This window comes from Hippocampus zosterae, chromosome 17 (assembly GCF_025434085.1).
Source record: "Hippocampus zosterae strain Florida chromosome 17, ASM2543408v3, whole genome shotgun sequence".
NCBI classification, from domain to species: Eukaryota; Metazoa; Chordata; class Actinopteri; order Syngnathiformes; family Syngnathidae; genus Hippocampus; species Hippocampus zosterae.
In genome coordinates, this window is record NC_067467.1 from 4467595 (window position 1) to 4492901 (window position 25307).

Consider the following 25307-nt stretch of genomic DNA (forward strand, 5'->3'; position numbering starts at 1 on the left):
TCAATGACACAATTGTAATTTAGCTCAACAACAGTCCAAAGACAACACCCCGGACTGGTTGCCAGTCAGTCCCAAGGCACGATAAAAAACATGTATCACGATATTTTATGAGAAGATTTTTTTCTTTAATCAGAACCCCCCGAATAAACAAGTTTACCCTTATAAAAATATATATTGGTTTTCATCACTCCATTTATTTTATTTTATTTTTTGGGGGGTGGCGGGATAAAAATATGTAATTTTCATCCCTTTGAAATATTACATGTTTTGAAAATACATAAAAATAGATGATCAAACTTATTTGTTGCAGTAATGGTAATATATCGAAGGGAAATTAAACCTTTCTCTTGAATAACACATTGCTTAAAGTTTCAATTGTAAATAGTGAAAAAAAAACATTTGAGCAGATTTGCTTTTTTATGGTCTGCCTATCCTGTCTATTTAATGACTGCATATCTCATTTGTAATCTGTTATTAAACCTGAATATTTTGGACAAACGAACTTTTTTTTTTCAATCAAGCACATCGATTGACTAGACTCATCCGCGCACACATATTCAAAAGATAGCCAACCCTGAAAGAAAAAAAAAGAAGTGGGTTGGACCTCCAAACTTTTGGGGTTGGGGGTGTGGATGACGACCAATGGGAACTCGCTTTTCCTTCACCAACCAACCAAATGCCAGGCGACCCAAAACTTTTGCATGGTGTCGCCACTTCTTGTCACTCGTGTTGAGAGCAAGCAGCACACCGACAAGAAGAAAAAGAAAAACATCTGACAGCAGGCCACGATGGGACTTTGGGAGCATCGGTGCGTGTGAACGAAAGAGCTGAGCGTGCGCGTGCCGGTGTGTTTTGTACGTGCGCTTGAATTCTTTCGAACCGGACCTGTGAGGGATGTCGGGCCGAAGTGGAGCAGCTCCTCGCGGGTGCAGCAACCCCAACTTGCCGCCGCTGCCACTCCGGGCCACGGTGCCTTACCAGCTGCTCCTCAAGACGGGTAATCACACGCGCGCGCGCTCACGCACGCGCATGCACACGTCAACCTCATCTTGTCATTAGTGTGCGTTAATATGTTTGGCTGTGATCGCGATTAAAAAAAATAAACATAATGTAGATGGTGGGTAACTCTTGATATCGCAATAATAATTAGAAATATGATGATGATATCATATTCAATTGAAATGGGCAATCACGTTCGCAGGATGTAATTTAATGTCGCCTGTGATTTGTTGTCACAAGAACTGGACGAAATGCTATTATATCGCTATTGGAACTGTTCGAGTGCAGTTTTTGGACTTTTGTGGGATTCATCATCCCTAGTTTAAGTCCAATATGCACTTTTGCTATATTGTGATATCAATATCATTGAAATTACAATACATACCTGTACATAAATTATGCTACGATTCACTCTACGCTATCATGTAGTTGCTGCATTGTGATATCATTTTATTATGAACATTTCCAATGACTCACACAGCAATTCATAAGATATGATAAGATAAGAAAAGCTTTAATTTACTCAAAATTTACAGCAGCAAAATTATGAAAGGGAGAAAGCAGAAGACAAAAAGTATATGAATTCCCATGCCAAATAGATGTCATGATGTATAATTTTATTTCAAATGTTTTTCAGAATTGCTTTATTGTGATATCAACATCGTTGTACAAACATTGTGATATTAACTTAAAGTGACCCACGTTGTGATTCCCACCTATTTTGATTGCACTGCTTCAAAATGAAACTCTGAAAGAATAAATGAGAAATAATAATAATTAAAAAAACAAACCAATAGATGTAATTAAAATTTCGCAAATGGCTAACTGGATACATTTGCAATATTGTTCCCATTTGAAGCACTAATTCCGCACCATGATTCTCCTCATCTCCAATTTTTGCTGTCCTTTCTTGACATGACCCGCTCTCATCAGTCCACCGATTGATTTTAGCGTCTCGCTGCAGGGCATGTTCGCCCCCCCCCCCCTGTGGTTGGCTGAATACTATTTGAGAAAAGTATATGATTACATATGCAAAAGAGCCTGCATTTGAAATGTAAATATTGTTGATGATCAGGTTTATTGACTTACGGCAGTCAAAATTACCTCAAATATTGATCATCGCTGTATGTGGCGCTCCTTGTGAGTCAGCTTGGTTCACAAATGTGCATGTGTGTCTTTTCAGACCCATGCAACGCCTGGGATCAATTTAGCAAATAACCCCGTCTTAAGAGTCTTTTCATGCTTTTTTTTTTTTGTCTCTCTCCTCCCCCCCCAAAAAAAGCAGAGCGGACCTTTGCCCGCCCGCCCAAGCCCACCATGCGGCGGACCCTCTCTTTGGATGCAATCCTTGCGCCGTACCTGCAGGGGCAATGGCCCAAAGAACCCACAGAGGGCCTGGCGGGGAGCTGTGTCAGCGATAAGGCCACACAGGTGAGCGTCACTGGAATGAGTGTTGGTTAAAAAAAAAAAAAAAGATGTCATTCATTCCCCAAAGCATGAAAGCAGCACGACATTAGTTGTCTGTCATGAGTCGACCCACAATAGTCTCAGGTCGACAGAGGAAGTCTGACATTTTATTTTGAAGTAACTATTTTATCGTGATTATGGAAGTAAGCATGGTTCAAATCCCACTAAGGATAAAATGTAAAATTGACAACTTTTTATTTCCAGAAATTAGGCCTGAAAACTCATAGGATGTCCGCCATTTTGTTTTAATGTGGACATTTTATGCTCATTTTGGCTATATTTGACTCCCCATAAAATGGAATAAAAATAAATAAATTCAGCTCCTTTTGCCATTTTTACTTCGCAACCTTAAATTGGGGAGCCACGTCTGCCATGAGTAGGCCCACAAAAAAAGACTCAAGATATCTTAGCTGAAAACAGACTGTGCAACTGTACACTCCAGAATCAATATGCCAATCATGTTATGTTATGTGGTGACACTCAGTTCCAGGTGTTTTTTTAACACAAGCCAACCAACTGAAAATCGATTTTTTTTTCGTCTCAAGCATGCAAAATGGTGCACACACACAAAAAAAATGGTGCACAAAGCCCCACACCCCTCTACGCTCCCCTCTTGCCGCCCAAGCTGGAGGAACTTCGTCAAACTCTTCCAAGGTTTCAGGGCTCCTGACACAGTTTAAAGGCGAAGGAACCCCCTCAGCCTCCATTGTGAGGAGCGTCAGACCCCTCCTGACCTCATTATACGCACACCCCATCCCCCTCTACCCACACACACACACACACACACACACCAGTCAGCGTCTGCCACACAACCACCCCCCCCAGCCTCGTAGGCATCCCATCATACAACTTATTGTTGCACCGATTTCATCCTTCACTCGCCTTCTTTACAAACTGCATCTTCGGACTTGATTATTTTAACATTATGTGAGACTCGGATGTTTGTGAAGTGATGTGCGTCTTGTTACAATTAAAAAAAAAAACCTACGGACAAAAGGTAGAAAAAGTTTGGCTTTTAAAACTACTTCTGAAGGTGGAAAATTGCCGGGTTGATTTTGTTGCCCCCTTTTTTTCCCTGTCAATAACATTTATACTCAGCAGTAATGTGGAAGCTGTTGTAAAAGTTCTGGATGTTTATGGGTAGTAGGAAGAAGGTTATTTGTTTGAGATTTGCCTCCAGTCAAAGCCTCTGGTGGTTAGAATATTTCCCACCTAGTCCTTTTTTCATGCCATGACAATGACGTTCTCTAAAGCAGCCACGTCACATCAAACTGAAAAAAAAATTACCTCGCTTTTTCCATCTGCTCTCATGCCCAACAACGAGGCATTCCAAAATTAGCAGGCCAGTGGAACCTCCGAAGAGAAAATACATTTTCGAGGTCGGGACATATGGTCGCTGGCTAATCGCACATCACAATTGTGGCAGGTAACCGCTCATGTGAAGAAGGAGCTCAAGTTTTTACGGAGTAGGGGAGGGACAACTCATGCCCTTTAAGCTTCGCCCGAAAAATCATGAAAGCAGATTTATACAATTATCTTCAAACCTCTATAATGTACTTATAAACAAACCCATAAATATTCCTTACAGGGTCTTTAATAGGCAGTGAAAAGGGGACCTTCGGATTCCAGCAAGTGCACATTGATCCGTCTATTCCATTGCCTTTGGACAAAATCCAATCTAGTATTGCTCAATTTCTGGATGTGACATGGCGGTGCCATTTTGGTGGTCTTTTTATAGTTGCATGTCCCATGATCCCCCTGCCGGCAGAGGGTGCGAGGTGTTGAGGTGTCGGATGTAATTTTATCCAGCAAAGTCCCGGGCGTGAGTCACTCAGACTTATTTAGCCACTGGACGCCACACCGAGGACGACGACAGCCTTTTCCTCTTTTGTGTGTTGCAACGGCGACGGGATAGTTTGCAAGGGTCTCGCAGGGTGCGGGGTGGGGGGGGGCTCTGAACCAGCAAAGTTGGAACTTGGGGGCCAGCGATGGACAGCAGAGCGTCTGCTAGAAGATCGAGAGTCCATGTGAAGAAAACGGTACCGTGTGTGTGTGAGTGTGAGGTGCTGAATGCCAATCGTCGCTTGGTTGTAGCTATTCATAGAGGTGTCGGTGATGTTGTCTCAACTATACCATGGGAGGAAGTGGTTTTGTTGACTGGTTTCTCTCGTGTTCCTCTGTGCAGGTGCATCCTGGCAGGTGGACCACACACACCTGTTTTGTTTGTTTGTCATACTGGTTGGGAGCAAAAACTTTTTTTTTTTGAGGGTGTTCATGGAGGGGAAGCACAAGCAAAGGATTGGCTTGGAGCAACCGTGCAGAGAAATGTCTTCGTGTTTGTGCATTGGAGGACACCCCAGTTATATATTCAGTCACTTAGTTGGTCGGTCAGTCAGTTGATAAGTCCGACACTGACTTAGTCAGTCAGTGATTTGATAGTCATGCAGTCATTCGGTTCGTTGGCGCGCAAGCTAGCTAGTCGGCTAGTTCCTGAATGTCTTCGTCAATCCTCCAAACACCCAGTTCGTTAAACAGTTAATTAGTCTGTAGTATTCATCACCAAGTTGTCATTCGATAGCCGGTTAGTTAGTCAGTTCGTTATTTAGTCGGTCACTTGTTGGTTATGTAGTCAATCAGTTAGATAGTAATTCAAATTGTCAGTGATTGCTGTGATGACAGGTGGCCTGCTGTAATGTGCATGACTGCCACCTATGGGACTGGAATAGAACATTCATTCATTCATCTTCCGTCCCGCTTGATCCTCACTAGGGTCGCGGGGGGTGCTGGAGCCCATCCCAGCCGTCTCCGGGCAGTAGGCGGGGGACACCCTGAATCGGTTGCCAGCCAATCGCAGGGCACACAGAAACGAACAACCATTCGCACTCACAATCACACCTCAAGACAATTTAGAGTGTTCAATCAGCCTGCCATGCATATTTTTTGAATGTGGGAGGAAACCGGAGCACCCGGAGAAAACCCACGCAGGCCCGGGGAGAACATGCAAACTCCACACAGGGAGGCCGGAGCTGGAATCGAACCCGGTACCTCTGCACTGTGAAGCCGACGTGCTAACCACTGGACTACCGGGCCGCCCTGGAATAGAACAATCAGGATTTTTTTTTCAGACAAGCAGAAACATTGTTGGGCCTTGGTGGAAGTCTTTGCTGTGCTGTAAAATAAAACTCACGATCTTCCATTTTGTCATCATGCATCCAGACGCCATCTTGTTGGGCGGAGGAGAAGCAGGCCAGGAGAAGTTTCGGTGGTCACAAGCGCTCAGCATCGTGGGGCAGCGCCGAGCACCTGAAGGAGGTAAGAATCTTCATAATTTCCTCCGCAACCATCGTCATCACCATCATCATCTTCACGTTCCTCTTTCTCCCCCCCCCCCCCACACTGCCTCCAGGTGGCCAAGCTGAGGCAGCAGCTACAGAAGCGATCCCGCCATGCCGCTCCCTCCGCTCCAGGGTACGAACCGTCGCACCACCCGCTGACCGCGGGCGCCACCCAGGTACGAATGCTGATGGTATCTTTGGTTCTTCTCTGAAAAGACATAATTATTTCCCAATTTATTTTTATTTATTCATAGGTTTCCAACAGATGCTTTTAGTTGCTGGGACTCCGGTTCGATATTCCCTCGTTAAAAGGTTCCTGAAAAGTTTTCCCGCAGCTAGCAGTTTTCTTTAGGCCCAAATAAATTCATATTAGTCTCCAAATGATTCTGGGTCATTTATTATTATTGTTATTATTAAAAAATAACTCAAATAAGGGTTGATGCCCTCTCATAAACAACTGTTGATGAGGTTTCATGCATACTGTATGTATCTGAAAATTTCATCAACAGTTGGGGGGGGCATAATAAATAATAATAATAATAATAATACATTTTTTTATAAGAGCCTTTCAAGACACCCAAGGACACTTTACAATAACAAAAAACACAAAACAATATCCTTCTCTGCTCCCCAATTTGCACACTCTTGCTGCAAGGTATAGGAAGATGCTTGAAACCTGATTTGGAAAAGGCAAGACCAGAAGATTGTTTTATAAGTGGTGCTGTTTTTTTTTGTTTGTTTGTTTGTTTGTTTGTTTTTTGCTCCAGACATCGCCTCTGGTGCCGCTGAGCAGACTGACCTCGCGCCTGCGGCGCAGCGTCGAGGGCCTCAACTTGGAGCTGGAGGAGGTGTTTGTGTCAGAAAAACGGGACGAAGAGAATGAGGTGCTGATAGGGATCAGCCGCGATGAAAATGGGATTTCTTGTAGTAGCGGGAAATCCAAAACACGTGACTTTGTGTTGCAGCTTTTGGACATCCCGGACGGTCACAGGGCTCCCGCTCCGGTCCAGAGGTGCAGCAGTGGTTCCCAGAGCGAGTCGTCGCCAGGGCCCTTGGATCTTTCCCTGCTGTCTCCTTCTCAATCACCGTGTCCCTTGGACCCTGCCTTGCTGTCTCCGTCCACCTCGCCCTGTCCTTTGAACCCTTCGCTCTTCTCCACTGCCCAGTCACAAGGTCAGGTGCTCACTTTCAGGGGTTTATCGTAATATTTTTCAGAAGTGGTAACCGGCGTTTGTCCATGTAACAGAGTCGACCACTCGAGAGGTCTTTTGTCCGTCTCCTTCCACGCTTTTGCCTTCATATGCAGTGGATCCTCCCGCGTTGCCACTCTGCTCGTTGCCTCCCTCCTCGCCACCGCTGCGGCTGCCATGTCCCGACCAAAGCTTTTCCTTTCAGCGACAGCCACCAGAAGGCTGTGAACCGCTTCAAGTGTGCCAGGACACAATGTAAGTTCCCTCTTTAATCTGTTGCAGTAATGTCGACTCTGGGAAAATGGTGGCGTTTGACATGACGATGTCCCAAAACAACGGAGAATTGATGGAGTTTCACATTCAAATTTTTTTAAAAACTGTGGAAAAATGTTCAGGAATGGCAAAAAATGGTTTGTTTTTAAAAGAACAGGAGAATGATGGTGCAGTTTGATCTTAATATGTCTAAGAGCTTTGACATGAACATCTTTCTCCGCAGGTCCGCAAGTCCGGAGGAGGCTTTCCACCTCCAGCCGTCCTGCCCCGACCTCAACAAGGTGAACTTCACACCACACGGAGGCTCTGCTTTCTGCCGCGTCAGCGTCCTCAAGCCCCTCCTGCCCTCCATGGACCTACTCTTCCGCGGCCTGTCCGTCTCGCCCGTCACTAGCTGCCCGGCGGGCCAGGCGTCTCCCACCAGGCAGCTAGGCATGCAGTGAGGGTGACGACCACCTCGCTGGACTAAATTCCTCTGGGTTTACTCCGGGCTTTACTGCCTCGTCACAGTAGCCTTGATCACACGGACTTGTGGATGAATACCAACTTGCTTTGTGACTTTTTACTGTAATATGATCAAGCTCATTGTTCTTGACTAGCTACTTTTCTACCACTTCCTTACCAAGAACATTTAAAGTATATTTTTGTAGCTTTTGTGGTGATGTTATTTGTATCAGGCAGGAGAAATCAACTCATTTCTAGGTTTATAGTGCGTTCAACATTATAAACAGGAAACTTTCATTTCCTACAGAGGGTTTCTTTCTAATCAAAACATTGCAAATGCAAGATTGTTAAATTGAATTGATATTTATGTATAATTTGTTTCCCATTTAACCCACGACAGCCATGCTTCAATATTGTGACAAGAAAACGTTCCATTTTATTCTCAGTGATGTGGAAGAGCGTGATTTTTTTTTTTTTGCCCTAGTTAATGTTATCGGACAGTCGTGCTCATAAATGTACTTACCCTGGCAGAATTAATAAACAAAAAATAAAACATGAAGTAATGAGATACCATTAAACTTTCTTTTTCCCAATGAAAATGTCCTAAATTCTGCTTGGGTATGTAAATTTATAAGCATAACTGTACAGTATTAAACAGTGACTGATTTGGGTGGGGGGATCATTGTTTTCATTTTTTCCCGTGAAGACTAAATGAGCGAAATGAATTGTACTCCTAAAATCCAATTTCTCATTCATCGGATCTACGACAGTACGACACGTGGATTAGAAGTTTTTAAATATCTAAATCCCACCCAGCTCCACCAGAGCCGCTCTATGATTGGTCAAACAAATGTTTCTTTCGTGTATTGACCAATACGTACAATCCACATATTCTGACGTCAAAATATGCGACATTTTTAAAGAAAAGACCGTTGTTTTTAAAGAGAGTAGCTGCCTTTTATATGGAATAGGTACAAATATGTGGTTGAGTATAAAATATAACTAACCTCAATAGAAATGTATTTTATCGGTTTCGTCAATGTGCATTAATTTATCTCAGTTACTAGATTAAACCAGAAAGTAAAGCGAACATAATCAGGCGAATTTACGGACACCATTTTTGAGGTCCTTTCACAACAGCGAATTTCCAGACGTGATTTTACGCAACCTGTAATTACTTCATCACAACAGCATTCCTCTGCCGCGAAAATAAATATTTAGACAACGCAAATGCAAAACGCTAAATAAACAGGCATGACATCTACAGTGCAAAAGTGAAAACATAATATCCTGAGCATCCACTTCGGCTCGGGACTGCAGCTATAGTGGAGCGGGACGTCAGTGTCGGGGGCACCGGGAGCGCGGCGGTGTCGGTTTCCATACCTGCACTGGTGACGAACGGCATGGCTTCAGGCAAAGGAGCATCCAGGGGCCCCTCGATGTGGGACAACATGCGGTTGCGCTTCATCGTCTGTTTCCTGGGCGTCTTCGTGTGTTATTTCTATTATGGAATTCTACAAGAAACCATGTAAGTAACCAGGACTTTAGTTTGGGTTTACACGACAGCTGGTGGGATTGCTCCATTGGTCATTGACGTTACAGCTGCCATTCACCTTAATTTTCCCTCACGGATTTAGTCATGTTTGGAAATATAGTTTGTATCCCATCTGAATGTTTTGGATCTGACATAATGTCTCCTCAGTTAAGTTTTGTCTCCAATATTACAAGATACTGTTGTGTTTGTTTCCCAGTTACAATAGTGAATAGCTTGTTACAAGTAAACGGCGGTAACACTACCATTTGTGGTCTGTATGATAGATAAGATATTGTATTCGATGGAAATGGGCCACGACACTGATGGAATGCTGTTGCCCAACTGGCATGGAGAGGGCGGAGGAATCATATCTGGTTACTCCAACGTGACGACGACCTCACGCAGTGTTTAGCCAACAATAATTTGTGTCAACTTGAAGGTATCACGGCCACACCGCCAACTGAAGTGTATAACTTTTGCTTGACCGCAGTACAAGAGGTGATTATGGCCATGGCGACCAAAAAGAAAAGTTTCGATTTGCAAGGACCTTGGTGTTCATCCAGTGCATCATCAACGCTCTGTTTGCCAGGATATGTAAGTATTTACACCTTCAAGGTCCAACACAGTTTGATGTGAGAGCCTGGTTTCATGCTCATTTATCACAGCAGAAAATACTGTCAAGAAAAGCAACATAATCATAATGTCACCATCACAAATCTCTTCCCAACATGGACAGGTAATGTTTAAAGTCAAAGTTCAACATTCTTAAATGTTGTAAGCGTAACAGTATTGAAAATAACATGTCAAATTTTCTTTTTTTTTCTTTTTCATCAGCAGATGTACCAATCATAAGTGACATACATATGAATTCTGCCAATCAACACATTTCAAATATTTGGGCATGACGAGATAAATATACTGTATATATTTTTCTAATTGTTTTATGGGGTAGTCAGAATTGTGCCCCTCAGAGTTCTGTATACGAATAACTTCCAAAATGTGTTATTTGTTAAAGGCAAATATTGATTGAACCCAAGAATTCTGTCAAGCTTGGACGCAAAGCCATGTTGTCAATCAGGTTCTCCACTGGATATTGCCTTGCATTAGGCTTTGTTAGTTTTTACCAAAATATTTTTTTTAAATTGCATAGAGACATTATATGAAGCGGGGTGACAGAGTGACACCAGTGCATGCGTGTCACAAAAATCGTCCAATCTTTGTTTTCTACGGCTTTGAGAAACAAGTGTACATATCGGTACAGTATATAGTGTCTGTATTTTATCGATTGTCTTAAAAACAATAAAACACCTGAGTTGTCAGATTTGACTGCGTTTACTTCACTTTACACGACTATGTTTCTTCTTTTTTTCTCTTCCTCTCCAGTGATTCAATTTTTTGAGGGTCCCAAGCCGGACTTCACCAGGAGCTGGTTATACGGCCTGTGCTCCCTTTCGTATGTGGGAGCCATGGTGTCCAGTAACTCTGCCCTACAGTATGTCAACTACCCCACACAGGTTAGTCCAAAGTCCCTTTCATGTCCAGGAAATATGCATTAGTTGATAAACATGTTCATAGTTCCTTAAACAAAACCCTGTTTTTAGGTGCTGGGAAAATCTTGCAAGCCAATCCCAGGTAGGTTAACTTTTAGAAATTAGTCACATACTGATCACCATTTTTTTTCTTCTAATTGACCCATAGGGCCATCAACATTGTTCTTTAAGTATGCTATATTTAGCAGTTACGCATGCATGCCGGCACCCGTTGTATGCCTTGAGTTTTTTTTCCCGCTCAAAAAGTCGTTCCATCAAGTTCATGTTTTTCGCCCGCAGTGATGATCCTGGGGGTGACCATCCTGAGGAAGCGCTACCCGATGGCCAAATACTTGTGTGTGCTTCTGATCGTGAGCGGTGTGGCGCTCTTTCTCTACAAGCCCAACAAGAGCTCAGCGATGGCGGACGACCACGTCTTTGGCTTTGGGGAGATCCTCTTGGTGAGTAGTTGTACCTATAAAGTTTAAAAAAAAAAGAAAAAAGCCTGAGGCCTAAACATTTCTTGTCACTATTTTATTTTTACAGCTGGCGTCGTTGACGCTGGATGGCCTGACAGGCGTGGCCCAGGACCACATGAGGTCCCGCTTCCAAACGAGTGCCAACCATATGATGCTCAACATCAACCTATGGTCCACTGTGCTCCTGGGACTGGGTGAGTCACATTAGCGATATTACAAATAGAGAAATTCAGATCCACTTATCTGATTTAGTGAGGTGCTGCCATCAAGGGGCGGTCTTAAATCATAGCTTGTTCCAATGTCCGTCAACATCCGTCTTATCCTATTGTATGTCATATTTCCACACACCACTTGATGGCGCCATAGACGCAGCATTTTTCCTGCCAGCGCAAGCGACGTTTGAGGCCCTTGATCATGTATTATGATTTATACTTTTTTAAAATCAAAATTTGTTTGAAGGGAGAGTTTAATCATCTTTTGTTTTCTTAATAGTTTGAATCTGGAGACCGGTTAGGACAATCAAGGTTAAATTTTGAATGTGTATCCTCTGTGCAGCTGTGCTGTGGACCGGTGAGGTGTGGGAGTTCCTGAGTTTTACGGAACGTTACCCGAGCATCTTGTACAACATCCTCCTCTTTGGATTGACTAGCGCTTTGGGCCAGGTGAGCCAAAGTTAAAAAAATGATTGCAAAGCCAGCAGGACGTATTCAAAATAAATGACATGGTTCCCTGTTTGATGCCAGACCTTCATCTTCATGACGGTGGTTTACTTTGGACCACTGACTTGCTCCATCGTCACCACCACCAGGAAGTTCTTCACGATCCTGGGCTCCGTCCTTCTTTTTGGGAACCAAATGAGTGACATGCAGTGGTTTGGTACCATCTTGGTATTCCTTGGTGAGAAAGATTGGGAATTTAGTTGGATGTAAGGTGGTACCTTGACTTACAAGTTTAATTTTTTTTTATTACCACATTTGTATCTCAAATCACTCTCAAATCATTTCCCCCAATTAAATGAATAGAAATGTCATTCATTTGGAAAGGTACCAAAACAGAGGAATGGCTAGTATCTCGAAAACTCCCAAGTTGAGTCACTAATAAGTTGAGCTACCACTTTAAAAAAAAATATATATATATATATATATTTTTAATTATTTTTTTTACAATTATTCAGCTGCTTCTTCACACCTCTAATTTTGACCTTTCAGGCCTCGGATTGGACGCAAAATTTGGCAAAGGACCCAAGAAGACAGTACATTAAGATACCGGAACACAATCCACAAGCCGGAACCTTACTTCTCGCGCAGGATGCAACTTCTATGACCTCATTTTTAATTAATACAAACTCTTCACTTTGAAAACATTCATCAAGGACAAAACAATTGCAGGATTTAAAGTCATGAATTTAACAAAACATGACATCATGTTGCTTGCTAAATGTTTCAGTATCACATGTTCTTGGCCAATAATTAGCCAAGTAACTTGTCACTTATGAAACATACGTTTTTTTCTGTCGTTTTTGTGTGTGTGTTTTTTTTTTTTTTTTTTTTTACAAATTATCAATCACTTTTATTAAAGGGAAAACTTTTGTTTGACTTCATTTCATTTGTGTTGGCAGGGAACACACACTGCCAAAGAAGCACTGTGTGGAATATGTAGCAATTTACTGGTAAATTCATATTCTTTCAGTGAGAAACTGAAAAAAATCTGATCATGTGGCATATTCATGTTTTGGGGTTTAGTTGTAAATTTCTGGTTCCTCTCGTACCGAGCTAAACAGCGACTCTTGCTGCCACTTTACAGGAACAGCTGGTACTTTGGCGGCCTCGCATCATGAAGATACTGCTCATGTTTTCAGAGACGACGTAAACCACTGTATAAACGTCACTTAATTAACATTAATAATGGCATTTGTGTGTGGTCATGATGTCACTATCATAACACTACAAGAACTGACACATTTTAAGGAAAAAAACAGCAACAGTTGCAACTTTACGGCTGTTGTACATATGCCAGTTCTAAATAATAACCTATCAACGAAGTCAGAAGCAGCACAAATTGAAACTTTCAAAATATATACATTTTACTCCCTATTGTTTTGAGAAGATGGAAATTACAATCAAATCATAATTATTAATGATGCGTTTTTGCCACTTTTTCTCAGGCAATTACCTCGGCCTCCTATTTTAGTGCCGTCTGCGTTTCTTCGGCTCAAACTGGCGGATTAACTAACGCACTTTTTGGACAGACTGCATTTAATCCTTTTATTTGTGTACAAATTGGGAGAAAGCACACCTAACTACCTGTCACGATGTTGGCTACAGTCCGCAAGCAACTGAGGAGCCACCCGGCTGTAAGTTAATTGAAGATTATCAGACAAACAGCCATGTTGCAATGTTTGCTTCGGAATTCTGTGGATATTCGTGGTTAGCTTAGCAACGCTAGCACTGACACGGGCTCAATTTATTTCGGCGAACTTTTCGTCCGATAAACACAAAATAATCAAACCTTTCTTACGTTTTTAATGCGTAACATATGCCGTGACACATTTGCAGTTGCTTAAATGTCTGTCTGGGGATGCTTTGGAGTCAAATCGGGTCAGACAGCGCACAGACTGATAAGACGGCCAAGTAGGTGCTAGGTCGTAAATAGCAGCTGTTTAGCCATTTCACAAATAGCTCTTTCAACGAAGCAGTTATGCCATTCTGGAAAATTGAACAGTAATAACCCAAAAGAATAACATGTTATGATGCGAAAGACACGTGTCTTTTCAGCAAAGATTAAATGTATATATTTATTGCATTAATTTCACCAATCAATAAAATATTACTGAATGTACACGTTATTGGTAGCCGTGGTGCTTAAATCTGAACACAAATAGTAAACGGTTTTTGTTATTTGAATTCGAATGAATAAAGTTTCGTTATTTTCCTGCTTCAGGCGTCCACCGTCGACTTTGTGACTAACTTGTTTGTGGTCAAACAGAAGGGCTGCTATTTTTTTCCTCATGCTGCTGCCTTGCTTCTTGCAGCTGATCCCACTCTTCTTCTTCATTGGCGGCGGCACAGTCATGTCCTTGATGTACCTGGCTCGCCTGGGACTGAGGAACCCAGATGTCTGGTAAATATGCTCCCCAAATTACAATGCAAATAAAACCCGTGACATGTCCTACTAGCCCTATTGTTACTTATATCAATTTAGATTCAATATAGAGCCTTTCAAGGGATAAAAGGTTCCTTCACATGGACTCATGGGGGAATTAAACATTGAGCCTGTTCGGAGCTTATAGGGAGCGTCCAAATTTTAGTCGTTTTAACAATAATAAATACTCACTCCAATATAGTTATCGAATAAACCTATATTCATCTGGCAACGGGTGGAAAATAAGGGTTTACAGTCTGAAGTCTTAGCTCCCCAAATGTGGTACAATTTAGGAGTCTGAGCGTGATGTTTTTGAAAAATATACCAAGAGAAATTTATACTACGTATCGTCTTGTATCTCTGTATCGTCTGAGATTTCAGCTCAGTAAGCCTCGTAGGACAATACAAGCTCCAAGTTGCAAACAACTGTGTAGTGTACCATTGTTGACATAATGAAAACATATTGACAACCTCTGGCATGTGTGTAGTGCAATAAGTATTTCATGCACAAATGAATTTTCCAAATAGTTGCTAGCGTAAAGAGACTTGAAAATTCCATCAATACTTTAAAAATGAGACGAGTTGACAGTATTGCTACGCAAACTCTTTTTGTGCCATCGCCAATCTGTCATTGGTCTTTAAAGGGTTATTAACTTTTATTCATCTGAGTTATATTTAAGTGTTTTTACAGTCGTGTGATTAGAACGTCATGTTTCTCTTGTATTTTACTATGTTTGTGCAAATTGGTCAATAGGTTCTTTTTGTTCTTTGTCTGTTTTTATTGTGAAACACTCGTGCAAAGTTTTGACGGTTTGATTTCGTAATGGGATTATTTCGCGTTACATTGTTTCCAATGGGGAAACATTCACATTCCACTTAGGTAAGCGACATCATATTTTTATTTTTTTATTTTTGTCATGTGTAGATTGTACTGGGAGTAGATTTTTAAAAATCATTTTTAATTTGACTTGTGCAGCTGGGATCGCAAGAACAACCCTGAGCCGTGGAACAAGATGGCCCCGACTGATCAGTACAAGGTTGGTTTGAAAAAAGATGTGTTGTATATTAAAGGAAGGTCTCAGTGCAGTTCTCATCGGTTGTTCGGCATGTGCTATATGGCTGACCGTTTGAAATTGCTTTGTCCAATTTTTTAACTCAAATGTCAGTGTGAAGTTTGCCACTTCGTGTCATGTTGGTTTTGAATGAAATTACAGGCGATCTGTGTGTCTGATGAAAATGACGAGACAACAGGTTAATGTTTCGATCATGAAAATGAATACTTTGCACAAGATGGTGTGGAACAACTCAACTCAATTTTATTTATAAAGCACTTTCGAACAGCCATCGCTGCATACAAAGTGCTGTACATGGACCAATTTAACATAAACAATAAGCAGAAAAACAAATCAGTAATAAAGGTGACACCGGCCAAGGATGAAGATATTATGAGAAAATATTTTGCGACAGATCCAAGAATTTTCAATTTCCCAATTTAGTGGTTCTTAGTGAACCTAACTGCCACCAACAGGACCAGAGTGGAACTGTAGCCACCTCCGTTTAAAATTGTCAAATGAAAAGGGGGGTAAGGGAGCAGGTTGAGAGCTTTTGAGCCCACCCGTCTTCTCCGTTATGCTCTTCAGTTCTACGCGGTCAACATCGACTACAGCAAACTGAAGAAACAAGGGCCCGACTTCTAAACCGTCTCTCATCTGCCGGACCAAATGCACAAGCACACTGTTGGACGCGTCGGGGTGCCAGCGGCGAAACGCGCACAATGTTTCATATTTAAGCTTCCTCATCGCATACCCCTTTTTGGTTGAAAACACCGCTCGTCTTCAGTTTTGGCTGTGAGTCAATAAAGTGAAAGGAGTCTTTTCTCCTCCTGACAAGAGAAAAGAATCTGTTTTTTAAAAGCAATATTTTTCTTTGTCCTTATGCAACATGTTCAGTCTTGTTTGCCTTTTCTTTGCTGGGTTTCATTTCATAATCCCTTCTCCTCATTTCACCTGCATCCTGCTCACTTCATTTGGCCGCCATCCTGAACCTTATCAGTCGAATGGGGTCACAAACGAATGCGGAGCGCTCTCTACGAAAATTGTCGCCAAGCATGTCGACAAAGGATGACTTACTTTTTATTGCATTTTTTTTCATAGTACTAATTAAGTGGAGGAGAGAATGCGAGTGCTGTACCATTTCTTCTCCAGTCTGATAAGTTTGTAAATGTCAACATGTCGCCGTGTCTGAGGCCTTGCAGGGTGCGAGAAAGAGGCGACAAGCATGAGCAACTAACACGGCCGCCGCAAAATGTCAAGAAGACCTTTTGTGTTTGAACAGAAGCAGTCTGCTAAATCTGCCACCACCTTCTTCACTGACTTTTGGGAGCCCCTGTGCACAATATGGATTTTTAAAAATATATTTTTTTAATGTAAGATGAGCGCTTTTTAATGGTGTTGAGTCAGGAAAAAAAGGGCTTCTCCACTATGAATAGATCCACAAAAATTAGCTGCCGATAAACATTTTATTTTTATCCCCCGGAAAATAAAGTGCTTCTTAAGTTGCTTGTCTTTTTTTTATTCGAATCACAAAGATTCTGGAAAGAAATGAAAGAAGTTGTCTTGTACCCACTTGACTCACCTCATGCTTTCCCACACAGGTCAGCAGGAAGTTCCCATGAATATAATTGACCTTGAAAGAAGTGAAGGTGCACTTAGAGCTGTGCTGCCGTCCACCAATGGGGAACCCGATACAACTTTGGGTCATTGGTTTTATTTGTCACTCAGTCCATACAGTAAATAATATTGAAAGAATCACATTACAGCTGGAGTTTCACGCAAGAGAGTTATGAGCCTCTAACTTTTCATCCATGATGTTTAAATTCACAATATAATCTCTCAAATGGGTTATTTTATCAGCACTAATGATGATGATGTTTGATGTTGCTTTAAATAGGGGAGACAAAGAAGCATTCAAACACTCACACAAGCGCACACACAAACACACACACACGAGAGAGAGGAACAGGGGAGTTTGTCAAGGAACTTTCATTCCGACAAACTCTTATTGATCCTTGCGCATTGTCACGCGGGATGACAAAGTACCATTTTGCACGGCACGCAGCGAAAGGTCACGGCTGTCGTATTTTCCTCATGAGGGATCACGGCAGAACGCTGCCGTTTGGCGAGTGTTTCGATGGGAAACGGCGCCGCGATGAATCACCGACGTCTCAGGGACACCGAAGTTGGAGCGACGCGGCGGTGTTTTATGTAGCGTGTATGGACGAGACGTGTCGAGGCCGCGGGTTTGATCCCGGAAACAATCAGTGCTGCATGAATAGTGTCCTCAGGCAAAAGCGCAGATGGTAGGTGTTTTGTGTTTTATGTGGCAGAGGGTAAATGTTCACTGGGAAAAGAGGCAAGTCAGATTTCTTAAGATTTCTGCCACCCTAAACAGGATAAAATGTGTTGAAAAAGAAAGGATGGGGGGAAAAAAGAAAACAATACCACCCCACACCCTCCACCACCACTAGAAAGCAGGTCAGAATTTAAATAGCTGAAAATAGAACATCTGGTTGGGCCTTGTCAGTCAGCGACGTGTAATGAAATATGGAAATTCTGCACTCTTCAAAGAGAAAACACGGGGCCTCTTGGTGGCAAGGTCTCCAACAACCTCCCCGCCCCCCTTTCCCCACCAGTACCATGCTCAGCCCCGCCCTCTTGCAAAAAAAAAGAGTGCTACTCCAGGTGTGGCCGCCGCGGCTCAGTCCGCCGCCGGTGCCAGCTCGTTAGCACTCGCAGCCTGGCGGAGTTGGCAGCTGGCATCATTAAACTTCAAACTTGCTTTCGACCCGGGGCGCCGCCGCGGGGAGAGAACACCCCCCCCCCCCCACTCCCTCTCCGCATCCTATGTACACCCTTTCCGCATATACCCACTACCACCCTCCTGCCACTCGTGTGGCTGCCGACAGCTGATTAGCGACACAACAGACGAACCAAAACGTGACAATTCAAACACCAGGTGGAGTCTTGATGTCAGTTTTGTGTATCAGTCACTACAGAATGAACAGCGATTTCATCACTCTTTTCTGTATGCGTAGAAAGCTGATGACAGGCATACTTCTGGCAGTCATTTGAAAGCCGTTTTCATCCATATGCACGAATCTTGAAAGTTTTGCATCAGTCGCTGCAGCGGAGAGCTTTTTAAAAGCTGTTCCTTTTCCAGCTACAAAGAGTCTTTATCTCAAAAGTCGTACCAGAAAAAAACAAACAATTTCTTCCATCGTCATGCATCCTAATGGCAAGCCTCACCAGTGGGTGGCAGTGGACACTCATGCATATCGAAGCAAAACATCCTCGAATAGCAGTACATACACTGTAGTGACTGATGACGTTAACCATCGAGACTCTGTGTATATTTGAAGAGTTTTTCTTTATCATGAAACTAGAAATTTTTGTCTAATCGCCATGATGATTAGACAGTGTTAGACTTAAGCTCTATATTTGCATTGTGATGACACAACCTGGGTTTTATTCCCAGACGGGAAACTTTGTTTGGAGTGGCAGTAGTTGATCTGTCAGGACTTGGCTCTTTGAAATGGAGTCCAACAAGCGGACAAATGGCAAAAGTAACTAGTTGTCTGCCTCCTGACTACTGTATGTCCCCTTGGGCATGCAAGGCACTGACCTACCTCACTCCTGAGAGTTGACGATGGAAGTACTTGCTGCTTTGAATGTGAACTCTCTCTTTTAGTGTTCCAAACATTATCCAAGAACTCCTTTGATGCATGTTGAACAGAGGTCCCCCTTGATCAATTCCGCCCTTGTCTGACTTCATGGACATTAGAGGTGAGAAACGTTCTTTCGGGGTTCATCGGAGGACACCGCCAAGGCTTCTTCGGTGGCTGAACAGAGAGTGCGGTTTTGCGCTCGAAAGGAGTTTCTTTTTTTTGAAGACGCCGCCGTCGCCAGTTGACTGTCCCCGAGAACAAAAGCGTCAGGGGCGCCCTTGGGAGCTCGTAATTCAGTGGCGCGCTTAACAAATAAGCTGCGGTGGCAATGGACTCAGGTGAAGGAATTTATTCAGGCTCGGAAAATATAACGGAGAAGGCCTTCAATGAGGTGTGGAGGGAACATTTACCGGCGCCAGCATTTTCAAACCTAACTGGCTTTTTTTTTTTTGGTGTGTTTGTTTGGGAGCTACTTTTAACGAGCGCCTGTTGGATCGTTGCAGCTAAATGAGCGGGAGGTTAATAGGAGGGCCAATGGAGAAAACCGGAGTGGGTGTCCGGCTCCTTCAAGGATTCCTAATGATCTCGCTGGGCTTGCATCGATCGGCAAAGCGCTGACGTGGAGGTCACAGAGCTGTGTTGTCTTGACGCTTTGGGGTTACGACACCGTCCCAGGAGAGAGGACCGCTCGTCGCCTCAATTAAAAAACGCAGATGAAGACGAGCGTCGTCTTTGGGATGCTGTTGCGGCAACCTCCACTGGGGGGCAGCAGAGTGTAGTGAAGCTGTTGAAAGCAAGTGAGGCCTGTTGGACCAATGGGGGAAATGAACCAAAGGTTTGGAAACTGCTGGCACGGTGTGGAGTGTTGAGGTCTAAAATGCGCATCAGTCACTACATGAACCACTGTTGAAAGCTTTTTTTTTCTTAAATAGGTGTGGAGTCTTGATATCGATATTGCACATCAGTGACAACAGTAGAAAGCTGTTGAAACACAGTTTTTGTCAGTGTTTCACACCAGGCACCCCAGTGAACATCCATTCTTCTATATGCATGGTGAGTTGCACGTTAGTCACTACCGAAAGGAGAATTTTCTGTGTTGAGTCGAATTTATGTATCAGCCACTACAGTGGCGCACTGTTGAAAAAGTCGCTTTCTATCTCTTCTGGTCTGACCACAAATTAGAAAGTGCCACAAGGGAGCCACACATTCCACGTTCAAACGTCAGTGTTGAACTGCTCGTGGCTTTCGGCAAGACTGCGTACGGCCGCGCAGGTTGCACGTACCAAAAAAATGCAGCTGCTTTTGACACCCGGAATCTGTATTTTCAGACTCCATATTTCCTCTTTCTTCAGCATCTGCTCATCTGTCACATGTCAACGATTGCTAGTACATCCAGGCGATGATTATGATTACTGGGGGACATGAACAAAACAATCAGAGTCCTTAATTTCCATCCCATGTTTGCAATTTTGAACTCGGTAATGTAGCGCACGCGGTCTCATTTTCCTTATGTAGCCAGACGTCCGCTTCATTACACCTTATTGCAGAGGCAGGCCACACAATCAGAGATATTTAAATATAGATTGCGTGCAAAACAAGTCTTCTGCGCACGCTTTGAAGACGTTGCGGAGAACGCGCGGGCTCATTGTGACCTTAATGCATCTCATAACCGAAGCCGAGCCAGAGCGCGGCATGTCTATTAGGTCTAATGACAGCCGACGGATGGACGCCGACGTTGGCTCAGAGGCGAGATGAGGCCCAGCAGGCTAAATGCCGCTCCGCCGCTAATATGCAGACGGAAAACAAATTCGCGGGGAATATTTCCGTTCTGATCGCCCGCTCGTCTCATTACGTGGTGTTTTGTTGCTCCGCGCGAGCGTAATTGTTTGTCGTGCAACGTGGGCGAACTGGGAAAGTTTAGTCAGAGTTCTCATTTTTGAGTCTTCTGATTGATACAGTCAGAAGTGTAAATACTGCTACAACAGTCTTTCTTTTTCTTTTAACCTTTTCATGCACCAATAATGATAACCTGTCACCCGATAACATGATAAGCTGTCCACCGTAGTGACCGCTGTCCCTAAAAGGGTTAAAAAAAATATTGCGACAAGGGACTTTTTTTTTCAGGAATAACATTTACATTTTTTTGATGAATTCAGCTATTTTTCAAGAAAAAAGTAAAAATATTGCAACAAGTCTCTGTTTTCACAAAAAAATAAAATAAAAATGGTAAATTGCTCCAACAGTCCTAATTTTTCTCAGAAAAAAATCAGTTCAAACAACTTGTAGTACTATGAGAATAAAATATGTTTATTGGAGCTCGAAAAAAAGGTTAACATTGTGAGGGTAAAATTTAGTTTTTGAAAATTAGTAAAATCTGAGAATCTGTAAAAAAAACAATAATAATAATTAAAAGTAAAAGGCTTATTGTGAGAAGGAAGTCATACGAACAACAAAACATAGTCCAATTTTAACATCAATATTTCTCATTTTTCAAGTCGAGATAAAAGGCAAAATGTTGGGAAAGAAGAATGAAAAATAAAAATAAAGTTTTTTTTAAAGAAAATTGAGAATGGCAAGACACTGTAATACAAAAAATCAATCATAGTATGACAGTAAAGTTGCATTGAGAAATGAAAGAGTCTTTGTAATGTTGGGAGAAAAGATACTTTCTAAAGAAAAATATAATATAATATAAAATAAAAATAAAATGACAAGAACATTTCATTTTTAAAATCAATCATGAGAAAAGCCATTCGTATTGAGAGAGTAAAGATTTTTTTTAATGACAACATTCTACTATCACAACAGTATTTCCTTTTTACAAGACGAATCATAATTTGCGAAGAGGCATATTTTGGGATTGATTGTGACATCAGGAGAACAAACTATTGTTTTCTCTAAAAACATGATATATTAGAATTTTAAAAAACAATCATTATGAAGTATTTTTCCCCATGAAAAAATACTTTCATTTCTTTCATATCGCAACAACAAAGTGCTTTTCTTGAGAACTCAAAAAAAAGAAAGAAAAAAGAAAAGTCAAACCAACTACTGAAAAGCAGTCCAATTACAACATCACAAAGGAAAGTTTGTTGTCGTTGTTCCTCCTTATGAGCTCATTTGCATGTTATTAGAGCTTTTCATTAAGGCCAGTCAAAGCGCGTTGTTCATCACGGAAAGGGCGCCGACGCAAAACGGCATTAATGTGAGCGAACGTGCTCATAATGATGTCACGGCGAGGACAAAAAGCCCTCCGGTCGCCCTAATGCTCTCACCCGCCCGACTCGCTCGTCCGCACTTCTGACGAACGCCGGTGTGCCTAATTGGCACCATGCGGCCTTATCAGAGGGGACGCCATTGTCCCGCTCACTTTTTTTTAACCCCCTATCCGAACTCCCCCACCCTCATACCACTTTCAAGTCAATTAGGCCGCGAGCACGAGCGATCATGCGCTGCAGGCCGCAGTCAAGCGCCCTGGGATATGCACATAGCACAATAATTTGAACCCCTTTCACGCTGCTTGGGAAAGACGACAACAGTGGAAATAACTCGGATTTGGGGGTGGGGAGGCCCATATCAGAAGCCCCTTTCACTCGGCCGACAAAGTTGTTGTCGTCTGAGTTTTTCACATTGGGTTGTTCCGTGTTAAAGACTCCGACACGGAATGTGGGGAGGGTTGCCAAACTTGATTTAGGACTTTTACGCCTTCAGAGTTACTATTTGAAGCCCCCTTGACACTGCCTGTGTGAAAAGATGGAATTTTCCACCTTTTTATACTTTTGTTATAATTTCAAGACACTTATTTTACGCTGGCTGGGTGAAAAATGGCCAATTGGAGAATGTCATGGGAATTTTTATGACTAAAAATGGTCACCTTTTGTATTCCGACCTTATGGAAGGAGACAAATGTCAGAAAAATGTCCTTCTCTCGCCACTTATTAGATCTGAAGCCATTGCTGTTTATTGCCTCCATCCGTCTGCTCGTTTGTTATTGGCAGTCCCGCCAGATCGCGGGACGGCGCTTTGGCTGTCCTGATGGAGGCGCCGCTGCCTATCTCCTCGGATCATCTGTTACCACTGACGGAACATATTGGACTATCGATTTTGTCAGGGAACGCGACTTTGTAGGCGTTCCAAAGGTCCCGATCGGCTGACAAAAACACACACAGACACCCACACATTCCGGTGCCTTTTGGATCTTCGCCAGAGTGAAGATGTCGCTGATGGAGTGTTGTGGAAATAACATCCAGAAAAATGTTATGTTGTCCATTCACATGAGTAGAATTCATTGCCAGCCTGGTAAAGAGCTCACAATGATCAACGAGGCAACCCAGATAAATGAAAGCGACGCGTAAAGCTATGCGGATGTATGCATCAATTTTTAAATTTTCTTTATTTTAAATAAAGCTATGTGGTCATCCTAATGGATGGTTGAAGCCATCAAGAATCAACATGAATACCTAAACAAATATATAACATAATAATAATATAAAATAATACCATTCAATTTCACAGGTCCCGATTGATGTTTTGACCGACCAATCACAGTGCAGTACTGATCAGGCTCCACCTAAAGGTCCACCTCTTTCGTTTACCCAGACAGCCTGTTGATTTAAACCTTGCATCATCTTCTCCAAGGTAACTTGATTTTCACACTTTTCGATGTGGTTACACATGCAGCACAATCAATAGCAACCAGATAGAGAGCTCATGTTTATGCATGAGGTGGGAATAGGTTGCACCGATTGACACAACGAGACACGTGGAGGTTGAAGCTCATCAGCAGCGGCGTCAGCGCCGAGACCAAGAAAGCTCATTGAGTCGAAGGGAGTGTAATTTACACAAACTCGAAATTAGTGCGGGTAGAACCAACAGACTGAGTGGCAGTCAACAGGTCTGAAACTGGTCTCACTCCGGTTTGCTTTCATGCTCTTGATAGAGGGCCATTTCACCTTAAAGAGAATGAGATCGTTTTCTATTGGGTCATAGTTGTTGTTCACTTAATGACCGATTTGTAGTTTTTAAAAGGGATCCCATCGACTTCAGAAGTGGTCTCACTCTGGTTTGCTTCTTGCTCACTTCGCTTAAAGTTTTTTTTAATCTATTAATTGCATTGATTTAAGTATACTTTCATCAGATAAAGAAACCAATTTGTGCCGGGTCACTAGTTTTCACTGTTTTTGATTCACGTTAGGAGCGGGTCCGGTGTTTGTGAACTTGTGCCGTGTAAACAGAAATCTGCTCCAGATTTACTTTGCAACCGAACAGGGTGGCGCCAAAGGGTGGAATCAAATACCACAAATCATGGCAGCTGGTGTGAAGGATTTTATTCAGGAGACTCATGACCAAAGGATTCCTGTCTACGTTGTTCCAGGTTGATGCCAAGATTTCGCAGCTGTCACGCAAGACCAGGAGCACCGGAAAGACTTCATTCTTGGATGCAAATATCTGGAAACACTATGTTCAGTTGGTTTTCATCACCAAGGTAAATCCATTCTGTCTATAATTTCCATGTAGCACAACCCCCAAAATCCTTTAAATGCCTGTATTGTTTGTTTTTTAAAAAACCCGGACAAACAAAGTCAACGTCACTTTTTTTTCCTCAACCTCAAGGACGTCCTCTGTCTCCAAAAACATCACAGCGTCGTCTGCAAAGGCAACGCCAACCGCTCTTTTAAAACGTTAGCATTTTTTGTTGTTGTTGCAGAATAACAACCAATAATGCTCCACTCTCAGCACTTCAGGCACGAGGTTGTTTGATAATTTAAGTCTGTGAAGAGGAAACCAGCGTTAAGGAAGCGGTGTGAGGATAGAATATTGTGTGTGTGTGTGTGTGTGTGTGTGTGTGTGTGTGTGTGTGTGTGTTTGTGCTCCCAAGTGTCCAAGAAAAAGGGTTAACCAAAGTTTAGCTCATCACACATAATTTAGTAGATTTAAACAAACTGGGATGCAATTTGAAGGCAGGCAACTAGGTTTCACCCCCCCTACCCCCCTTGCTCCCCACCTCCCACCCAAGCATCCCCTCAGCGGTGGTCCTCGTACCTCCCCAAGGTCCACGATGCGGACATTTGGAGACGAATCCGGGACTGAATTCCAAATGATTTGTGGACTTGACAGGTGACTCAGAGGGAATGCTAATTACACATTGGCTTGGTACCCGTAAAAGTGAGAGCTCCAGGCACCAAAAAAAAAA

At 42.6% G+C, this 25307-nt stretch overlaps 4 protein-coding genes across 9 annotated transcripts in view; all 4 read left to right on the top strand.

The window, feature by feature from the left end:
* Positions 1-757: 757 nt before the first annotated feature.
* fam117aa (family with sequence similarity 117 member Aa) lies at positions 758-8153 on the top strand. Of its 3 annotated transcripts, none has more exons than XM_052048190.1 (8): positions 758-997; positions 2282-2430; positions 5683-5778; positions 5873-5977; positions 6569-6685; positions 6767-6974; positions 7048-7246; positions 7488-8153. In XM_052048190.1, exons 1-8 carry the CDS (start codon positions 895-897, stop codon positions 7705-7707), a joined length of 1197 nt encoding a protein of 398 aa, XP_051904150.1. In that variant the 5' UTR covers positions 758-894; the 3' UTR covers positions 7708-8153. The 3 variants fall into 3 exon arrangements, with proteins under 3 accessions (XP_051904150.1, XP_051904151.1, XP_051904152.1); XM_052048191.1 differs by having other exon boundaries at positions 2285-2430; XM_052048192.1 differs by lacking the exons at positions 758-997; positions 2282-2430 and adding an exon at positions 4364-4505.
* A 658-nt stretch (positions 8154-8811) lies between these two features.
* On the top strand, positions 8812-12850 carry slc35b1 (solute carrier family 35 member B1). Its single transcript, XM_052048193.1, has 9 exons — positions 8812-9236; positions 9733-9836; positions 10626-10756; positions 10844-10874; positions 11072-11232; positions 11318-11444; positions 11806-11912; positions 11994-12147; positions 12459-12850. The coding sequence occupies exons 1-9, from the start codon at positions 9112-9114 to the stop codon at positions 12509-12511; spliced, it is 993 nt and encodes a 330-aa protein (XP_051904153.1). The 5' UTR covers positions 8812-9111; the 3' UTR covers positions 12512-12850.
* A 581-nt stretch (positions 12851-13431) lies between these two features.
* Positions 13432-16290, top strand: ndufa4a (NDUFA4 mitochondrial complex associated a). The gene is made up of 4 exons (XM_052048194.1): positions 13432-13603; positions 14282-14370; positions 15368-15428; positions 16032-16290. Exons 1-4 carry the CDS (start codon positions 13562-13564, stop codon positions 16086-16088), a joined length of 249 nt encoding a protein of 82 aa, XP_051904154.1. The 5' UTR covers positions 13432-13561; the 3' UTR covers positions 16089-16290.
* Positions 16291-24188: 7898 nt separating this feature from the next.
* LOC127590068 (uncharacterized) overlaps positions 24189-25307 on the top strand; it is a 164151-nt gene continuing 163032 nt past the window's right edge. The window contains exon 1 of one of the 4 annotated variants that reach the window (XR_007959542.1): positions 24189-24599. Coding sequence is in view for 2 of the 4 variants with exons in the window: in XM_052049494.1 (XP_051905454.1) it covers positions 24493-24599 (107 nt within the window). In the remaining 2 variants the exon portion in view is untranslated. The remainder of the gene's footprint in view (positions 24600-25307) is intronic. The other 3 variants (XM_052049494.1, XM_052049493.1, XR_007959541.1) reach the window with 3 other exon arrangements.